Source organism: Colletotrichum chrysophilum, assembly GCF_026319265.1.
Source record: "Colletotrichum chrysophilum strain AFK26 chromosome Unknown scaffold_300, whole genome shotgun sequence".
In the NCBI taxonomy this organism is placed as follows: domain Eukaryota; kingdom Fungi; phylum Ascomycota; class Sordariomycetes; order Glomerellales; family Glomerellaceae; genus Colletotrichum; species Colletotrichum chrysophilum.
The window spans coordinates 1-9,233 of NW_026517587.1; the positions used below are offsets into that span (position 1 = coordinate 1).

Genomic DNA, 9,233 nt, shown 5'->3' on the forward strand with positions numbered 1-9,233 from the left:
ACCGGTGATGATGGGTAAATACAAGACAGAACCCCGCTCGGACCTGGATAGGAGGAAATCCCTCAATCAAGCAGAACAATCACCTTTTGATCAATGGACCTCAGTGGTATTGCATTAAATCAACATCGTTTGTCTAACAGGATAACGATGGTTGGGTTAAGTGCATTCTGCCTATCCGCCATACTGGGTCAATGCATAGTCTGATCTAATGGTTGACCGAGTTGCTCGGATTGTTGAATAATTCTGGTGGACCCCCGAAAGCAACCGTCCAACGGCTGACATCGCGTGAAGCCACAACACGTGGGATTGAGTTTTGTGGTCATCACCGAAAGCTCCGGCGTCTTGGGACTCAATCTCATCCAAAGACGCATTTCCTCTACGGAACTGACTCTTACTACACTCTTTTGGTGTTTTGATTCATTTGTTCAAGATGTCGGCTTACCCCAAGACGTGGCGCGACAGCGCGTATCTTGTCATCTCAGGTATCCAGTTGACCGCCATGCTCAGTGAGTCTCACCCCTGCACATGTCTCTTCTCTCATAAGATGACATTCAAAATTCATGGATCGCTACGGAAATCACGAAAGATCTCATATCCAGTCCATTGATGTCATCTCCGAAGAGAAAGACGCGACATCCGGCATCTGATGCCTCGCATCACCTCACATGAGCCCAGACTAACTCTCTCATCAGTGGTTGATCTGGTCCCCCTCTACCCGGCCTCGCTCTACGCAACGCCGTCGTCACCGCTGCACTTCCTCCAGCTCCTGCGCGACTTCTACATAAAGACCTACAACGACCCTTTCTTCGTCATGGCGCACGATGCCCAGCCCTCGTGGTACACGCTCTTCACCTACCTCGAGGTTTTCTACCAGCTCCCCATGACCCTGTGGATGGTCTATCGCTTCTCCCGCGGCAGTGGCACCACCGTGAGCTTTGAGCTTGCTGTCCTCGTCTTCTGCGTGGAATGCGCTTTGACGACGTTGACCTGTATCTTCGACGTTTCCTATTGGGACCCCAACGTGTACAGCGAGGCCCAGAAGAATGTCTTCATCTTCAATCTGTATGGTCCGTGGGTTGTCATCCGTAAGATGCTCCTCCTTCATGTGTTTTTTCTCGATGCTGATAAGTGAATGAAGCCACACTGATGGGACTGGACATGTGCCTGCGCATCCTCAACCGCGCAAACTCCGCCGACAAGACCAAGAAGATCCAGTAGAACACAAAAGGGCCTCCGGGCATTTTTGGTTACATTAGGATATCGTACATCCATGCTCGGTCAGACCGCGCGCGTAATCCAGACGAGTGATCCAAACTCCGTTTCTCCCATACGTCCATGTGTACAGCTCAGTTCCAGGCCAGAATCATTTCCCTCCCTTGCCCACCAAACAAGAAACTCCAAGCTTGCGTCGTGAAAAGGCCTTCAAAGAGCGGCGTCAAATATACATGAATCGGACCACATCATACAACTCCTCCACCATCATCGTTCAAGGCCAGGAAAGGCGTTAGTCCATACGCTTGGCAGCCTTGGAGTATCCCCAGCCGTTACCAACACCGTTCAGCCCATACCCCAGCGGCGTCGCGCCGCCGAGTCCCCGCCCCCTCAGTCTCTTGGGAAGGACCACGCCAAAGAAGTACGTCCCCGCGACGAGCACGCCCGCCATGAAGGAGGTGATGATGTAGAACACGGTGCTCGCGTACACGTGCCCGCCCATGCCCTGCCACTCCACGTGCCCCTCAATCTTGGGCAGGTTCGGTGTCGGGAACCACCTCACGGACAAAGTCAACGGCAGCGGGTCGCCGATCACCAGCCTTTTCGTATGTGTTCCATCCATGTGGCTCAGTGGGCTCGTGCTGTACGCCGTGCCGGAGTCCAGGACGCCCGAGTCGTGCGGGCGGGTGTGGTGCTTCGGCATGCTGTGGAGGAGCACGTTCATGTGCGTGCTAACGTGCAGATGGCTGAGCTGGAGGGTGCCGGCGAGCGCGAAGACGAGGGGTATGTATTCCTGCACGTGGGGCTTCTCGCCGACGGTCTCGACATGGGGCTTGGGGCGGGCGGGTAGGCGGCAGGACAGGGGCGCATCGTTGTGGATGTAGAACTCGAGGAGGTGGAAGAAGGGGTCGGTGATCATCGGGATCGTGCAGTTCAGCTCGCCCTCGTGGCCGTACTGGAACTCGAGGGGCTTGTTCGTCTCTTCGCAGATCGGGAAAGGGATCCATTCGATTTCGTGATTGGAGTTTTCGACGTGTTCTCCTGTTTCGCTGCGATGAGTGTTAGCCGGGCCGTTCAAGTCCAAGCGACATTCTCGCGGGAGGGCCTGATGAAAATATTGCGCCCATTGGTACTGATGAGGCCTTGGGGAAGATCGCCAAGGGAGAGTACGTACGAGCTTCGGTTCATGCACTCCACGTGGATGGGCGCGCCATAGTGGTAGGAAGGGAGGCCATCTTCGGGATTGGCTGCAGCTAGCCTTGACAGGCCGAGGGCGGCGCCCAGCAGGAGATGCGACAGCGAAGGCATGATGGAGATGAATCGCGAGGTTGACGTAGGGCAACCGGCAGGATTTAAGGTGTCCTAGCAGGACCGGGGCATTGCCTGACTCGGAGTGGTGGGCGCGACGGAGAGCGATCCGGGTCCAGCTTTCCCCGGAGCGAACTGGAGATCATTTAATCAAAAGGTGACAGCTGTCACTGGAGCTGCAGCTTGCGTATCTGCACGGGCTGATGGTAGATAAGATAACAGTGGACCCGCTTATCTCACAAGATCACGTGGATAGTACCCCAGGTGAGTTATGCAACTATCAGAGACTAGCTTGAATGAACCAACATCAATTATTCTTGGCAACATGTATCATTTTCGGCAGCCACCCTTATGCAACCTTTTTTTGCCTCAAGGCCCCTTCTGTTGAGGACGCAGTCTTTTGTCTCTCGGTCGTTCTTCGCCCCTCAAACATTAACTCCCGCTACCTGTACCTCTGCAAGGTTCCTTGCAATGATGAGCACCGAAAATGGACCGACTACCTCTAATGCGGCGCCCTACAGCTTCACTCTCAAGGATTTGAATGCATCCACTTGGGCCGATCACCCTCTGGGCAGAGCGGCTTACGGCATGAAGAGATCAGGCTTTCATCGCTGGGGATTCGTCATCTACAGGACAACGTACGACGACGACGCGGCCTGGGAGCGCTATGTCGGGGTTCTGAAGAGCACTGCACGAAGCGTGCTTGTGGACGAAGGAGGTGACGTGCTTCTTGAGCAGTACATGGATTGCAAGTAATTTTCTCCGGCCTTCTCGAGACTTACTATTGACGATTCTAGGGTCGGTTATGTCTGATAAGGCCACGCTGGATGGCGCATCCAAAGCGGACGTCCGAAAGCACTTCATATCCTGGCGTGAAGCCCACAGCGAAGAGCGCGATGGTCCCGGGACCACCAAAGACAGAGCCAAACGTCTGCCACGATTCAAGCACTGCGTCTATGTGGACCGCAAATGCCTCGATACGCTAGCTGGGCTGCCCGCGGACTGCGATGAGGAAGAGCTATTTAAGGTTGTGGCCGTGGTCATAGATGGGTCTTTCGACGAGAAGACTGCCGGAGACGACGAGGGCTTGTATCCTGACATTGAGGGCTGCACTGCACGCTACGTGGGCTGGAGATATGAGGACATTGAGATGCTGGTCGACACGTACGAAGAAACCCACAATTACCCGTTGAACCATATCGACTACAAGCGGCCACCCCTCATCTCACCAAACGGTCGACGTTCAATGCCTGTCTGAGGAACACAGGTGTCACAGCTGCGTTGAGAACCTCTTGAGCATATATTCAAGGAGTATATTTATCAAATTTTCGCGGTATCCCCTCAACATCTCGAGCATTGCTGACAATCTCCCCAGTGTATATTTTGTGAAGTGCAGTCAAAAGATAACACTTCTCTCGGTCTCGCTGACTGCTACCATATTGAAGCGAGCCCTATTCTCAGCCTCACAAGCTTGGTGATGTTTAAAATCATTCGGCTTAGCTGATACATGTTTCCACAAGACGTTGTTCGCTGAAGGTATATGCTGTGAACCACGGCCAAAGCCTTAACACCTTCCAACGTTTGGATCGGCTCTAGGAATGAGTCCAACATGTCAGCAAGTGTGTATGCAGATATCGCCCGATTATATTGCTCACCTGAATTGCCACCCGGCGTTGTCCGGCTGCCCGCCACTCTCACAGCCAATGATCTCCCTGGCGAGTCCATTGGCACAGTCATCGTCGTTAAGGTCAAAGCCAGAACCTTCGTTGAGATTGGTGATCTGAAATTCCCATTTCTGATCGGCGTACTGATAACAGAGATTCTTTGTCTCTCCGGATGCGAACCATCCTTGGAAGCTCCCTTGTTGCCGTCATAGCCTCTACAAGCTCTTCCCGTGTGATAAACTGCATCTCCTTTATTGGCCCATTTCTCTCCGTGGGTGTAGCAGCCAGCTGAAACGTATGCGTCGTTGGTGCATAGCACGGCAAGGCTGGCAAGACTGGAGGAGAGCTTCATGGCGTCGACTTAGATGGGTGAGCGATTGACAGGTTTTGAGCCGAACAGACTTATAACGCCTTTGATAAAGGCCGATAGAGTGCAGAACGGAGGTAATTGGGCTCAAGGAGAAAGACATCATCACTTTTATACACAGATTCCAGTCTGGCTACACCAAGTAGGTGGATGGGCCCTCATAACACAAACCTTCAACAATCACCAGTCTATGCCATCGTCAGTGGAAGACATTCTGACAAGCTGTCGGACGCGATGACCTCAGCACTCTGGATTCAAAAGCTATAGCAGAGTTATTGAGGCTAACCAGCAACACAACGGTTCCTACGATCCTGGAGGATTGTAACACAACCAACCAAATGGATTGCCGAAGACCTGAGTGATACAAGTTCATGAATGCTTGTAGGGCCTTGGCAACGCGATACGTGGCCTTGTGAAATAAAGAGCTGATAGAAGCTTGTGACATAAGCAATATGCACTCGGCCCAAGGCGTCAGAGACCCTGGGCTAGTATGTGTAAACCTGATATTTTTCAGAGGAACGATTGCGGTCTTGAATTACGACAACTTCGATAGCAACAATCAAACTTCACCAGATTAGTATCCGCTAGGGCCCTCTCGACTTTTATTCCAATTTATGACGTTGAGATTCACAATCTCGATTTCCCGATGCGTGCCATCTGTCATCGGCGCACGCAGCACCGCGCAGTGAGACTTGTTGATCGGCAGAATTTGTCCTCCCCAATCGGCTTATGTGACAAAACATGATTGGCGACAAGCTCGTTCATCCTCGCTGGATTTCAATGCTGTGTGATTATTACAGAAGGGCGAAGTAAGTGGCTGCGGCCTGCCACAGAAGAGCACTGTGGCGGTTCCAGGCACCCGATTACACTGGAACCTGCAGGTTCATAATTCGTCATGTTGTGATCCAATCCTGGACCATTAGTCTTTTAGGTCTTTTTAACTGTTTGCATTATTTGGTGGACGAGCCTTATCTTGTTTCACAACAGCCAAAAGGCCCGGCAGCCCAAGGCAGACACAATGATCCAGTCAGCCATTAGGCTGAACCTGTCAGCCTCTCAAAATTGAAAAGGAGTAGGAAACTTTTGTTCCCATAATCGCCACATGTGGTTAAACTCTTGTTGATTCGTGTCAATCGCATATTGATTTCGAAGTACGGCAACTGGAATCACTACTGGATTTTCAACCACATGATGGGTTCCTCTTCAGCTATGGATCCCCAAGGCCTTAGTTATGATCAATGGCTCGGAAAGCCGTTTGTGAGTCAATTGAACCTAGAAACGAAGCTTTCCAGCCAGGTAACGACGGAGGATGCAATGAAATGGGATACTACGACCTGCGACAACGTGGGTATGGACTCTTGGGATGGTTCGACTGTTATGGACGACATGTCGTCGCTCGCCTCGCAACCTTCATTCTCATGCCTTCCGGTCGACGACTCACGATGTGCACGAGTTCGAGCTAAGAGTCAGAAGGAATGGGATGCACATAAAACAGCCATTCGGCGTCTTTATCTGGTGGACAACCTCCCACTGAAGGAGATTGTGGGCATTATGACAGCAACACATTCTTTTCCAGCTACGTCAGTATTCCCAGGCCAACTTATGCGCTGTCATGAAAACTCAATTTTTCACATTGACAGCAGGGAAAGAATGTATAAACGACAATTCGTCAAATGGAACTGGAGAAAATACAATTCAAAGGGACTTCGTCAAAGTCGTCAAGACGGACAGGCCATTGAGATGCCCACCGGGAATGCGACATGCACAAGACCACCTCGACAACGACTAGTTAAGAACATCATGCACACACATTCCATCACCACCAAGCATTCAAAGCTCTCGACTACACTCCTTCACGCATCACAGAACCTCAGACTTACAGAGGAGGCTTTTGCTAGCCTCCGAGACATGATTCGCGGAATTTCTTGCCAGGATCCTGAATGGGGCAAAGCTGATAGATTTACTCTGTTACCCAAAAGTGCCGATCATCTTTTCAGACAGTTTGTTGTCGCTTCAGACCTCTTGACGACAGAAAGCTTTTCCAAGGGTGGCGAGATTCTTCGCCAGGCCTTCCGAGACCTTGAAGATGTCATTCTCCATCCATCCATCAGGATCTACCAAACTCTCCTACTTGAGGTTCCGCACTGTCTCAGCTCTCAGAGACTTAACAGGGAACTGAAGTCGTATCTGCTGCATGTTTCTCGGCTCTTAAGCATCAGGAAAGGCGATGAGCCTCTTACGCGTATAAGTCTCATGATGCAGCAATTCAGCGTCCAAAGTGCGATGGACATCCAGCAATTCATCAAGACAATGTACGGCATAGTCACTGACTGTTATACGGAAATGAGGGGAAAGGATGACTTTAACACCCTGAAAGCAAGAGTTGAGACATTGAGCTTAGACGCCTCCGGCAGAAACGAGACCACCTGCGACAGTATCATGCTCAGCGTTGAAAGGCTATTATATGAGTCCGCCTTCAAGCTTGGGAGGCAATCAAACGAAGCGATGGAGATCGAATTCTATCTTATTTTCACAACCCATCAACTCCAGCCGCTCTCCGAGAAGTTTCGGAGCTCGTGTTAACGCTTCATTAGTCACTTGAGGGGGTCGCAAGACCAATACTTCCGTAACTGGAGTTGTCGCAAGCTGCAGCTCTACGGTGTGGCACATTGGTACTTGTGCCAATACTTCAGTCGCATGGACGATCTTGAGTCAAGCATATCCTGCTTGAGGAAGTCTATCAACGCCACCAATCAGGCAATGCATCTGGCAGAGACCGATACTAATAGGAGAATCCTGGAAAGTAACATCCTGCAAGACCGTCTTTTTTTGGAACAGCTTCTTGCAACCTTAGCCCTTGTCGCAGAAACCACAGAAGCCCTAGGCACTCCCTCGAATCTGGGATGGTCCACAGGTATTACCTGTAATATTGATTAGCCTTGGAAAGAATTGGATGTTCGAAAATAGGATTGATAATGTCATAATCGTATAGGGTGGAAGCTGTTAGAAAGCTCCAGGAGGGCATTTCATGTCTTTTGTTTTCTACGCAACATATGCATAATGCTTCCTCACCTGCGTCTCACGTTAGGACTACATAAGAGGCTTAATGAGTAGTGGCTGACTTGACCGGCCAGTATGGCGGAGTTTCTCTAGTGCTTTGTTACATAGGTACATTAAGATTAGCTGATTATGAGCCTTCAGAAAGCAGTATCCTTTCTATTAGTAGTACCAAGCGCTATATACACATCAAAAGGGGGAGGGACAACGGGAAAATTAGAAAACCGCAAAGTCAAGGTAGCAATAACTGCTGCATGATCCAATGCTCGAGGTCTTAAAAGAAGGTTTCTATTGGTATTAAACATACTCTCGATGTCTTGCTGTAGGGAGAGTAGGTGCCACGGGCCAGAGGTTCATATTTCCCGCGAGAGCCCCCTCTACTTCGTGGTTCTTGAAGCTTTGGAGAGTATTACGCCTGCCACTCTGTCGTGTAGTCTTTCCGTGACAAGTCTTGCCTTGACTGCCTGGCTGAGACAACGTCGACTGCGACCGCCTGGTCTGGTATTTGAACCACTCCCACTTCATGAATCGTCTCTTGTACATCCTCTGACTTCGGAATCGTTAGGTCTCGCGGGAATATTTGATGTGGTACTCGCGTCACTCACCTTGCGCAGAAGAGATATCTTCCCGTCATCTCCTCCATCACCATCTTGAGATTCATGTTGTCTAACATGTAGAGCTTGTATAAATCATGTTTTCTGCTCTCCCAGTCTTTGTCACTCGGCCTGGGTGTCGAGTTTTGACGGCTTATCATTGTTGGTTGTGATGGAATGTCTAGATTATCATGTCCGTAGAATCTGTGTCTGCAAGCTGCGGGCTGTTCCTCCGCAGGATTGAGTACCGATGCCAACTCCATGTTCGATGTCTTGTTGATACCGAATGAAACTTTTATCCAGTATCAAGCAGTAGCTCCTAGAGAGTGACTAATAGGTAAAATGACGAAGTTCAAGTAAGTGACCTTCCACATGTCGAGGGAATTTATGGAATACGAAATGTTCGTAAAGGTTGCAGAAGCGACGTTGGATAACAACCTTAAATACGGCTTAAAAATGGGTACTCGAGGGAACTGTTCTTAAGGGTCACCTATCAGCCTCACCGAGAGCGAGGTAGAATGAAGGAATGCTGTGCAATCCATTGGTCGATTGGCTATGCAGGCGTCCCATGCTCATTGGGTCGCAAAGCCTCAGCCCCAACAGTCACTTCTGGCATGGCTAATAGTCATACGTCTCCTTGCATTCGCATGACTTGCCACCCTTTGTGATGTCTTATTGGTGCTAACACCTCATCGCCCCCAAGCTCCCACCTGCCCGGGCCTTTTCCACGCGATGCGCATTGGCTTAGCAAGGCTTTCACCTCAATTTGACAAATGGAAAAATGCCTAAGCCGGGGCTTGGTCTTGGGACACATAAAACACGGCAATATCGTGCACTCCAGCCATTATTCTCTCTATTGAATCATACGGTGTGTGGGCAATTCAAATGATCAAATGAGGCTTACCCACAGAGACGAAGAGTTGTTGGTGCTGTGAGGTTCCCGCCATCTACCACCCCTTCGGGTTCCGGGCTCTTTGACAATCACAATGGTGTTTCTCTTATGAGGCAGACTAAATGAGGAAAGGTACTTGT

At 50.3% G+C, this 9,233-nt stretch overlaps 3 protein-coding genes across 3 annotated transcripts; 2 read left to right on the forward strand and 1 right to left on the reverse strand.

Annotated features, from left to right (window-relative positions):
* Positions 1 to 430: 430 nt before the first annotated feature.
* COL26b_014149 (uncharacterized protein) lies at positions 431 to 1,218 on the forward strand (the record flags this gene model as incomplete). The annotated part of the gene is made up of 3 exons (XM_053186727.1): positions 431 to 506; positions 693 to 1,085; positions 1,139 to 1,218. 3 exons carry the CDS (start codon positions 431 to 433, stop codon positions 1,216 to 1,218), a joined length of 549 nt encoding a protein of 182 aa, XP_053029323.1.
* A 286-nt stretch (positions 1,219 to 1,504) lies between these two features.
* On the reverse strand, positions 1,505 to 2,520 carry COL26b_014150 (uncharacterized protein; the record flags this gene model as incomplete). The annotated part of the gene is made up of 2 exons (XM_053186728.1): positions 1,505 to 2,261; positions 2,387 to 2,520. The coding sequence occupies 2 exons, from the start codon at positions 2,518 to 2,520 to the stop codon at positions 1,505 to 1,507; spliced, it is 891 nt and encodes a 296-aa protein (XP_053029324.1).
* A 474-nt stretch (positions 2,521 to 2,994) lies between these two features.
* On the forward strand, positions 2,995 to 3,778 carry COL26b_014151 (uncharacterized protein; the record flags this gene model as incomplete). Its single annotated transcript, XM_053186729.1, has 2 exons — positions 2,995 to 3,238; positions 3,318 to 3,778. The coding sequence occupies 2 exons, from the start codon at positions 2,995 to 2,997 to the stop codon at positions 3,776 to 3,778; spliced, it is 705 nt and encodes a 234-aa protein (XP_053029325.1).
* Between the last annotated feature and the right edge of the window lie 5,455 nt (positions 3,779 to 9,233).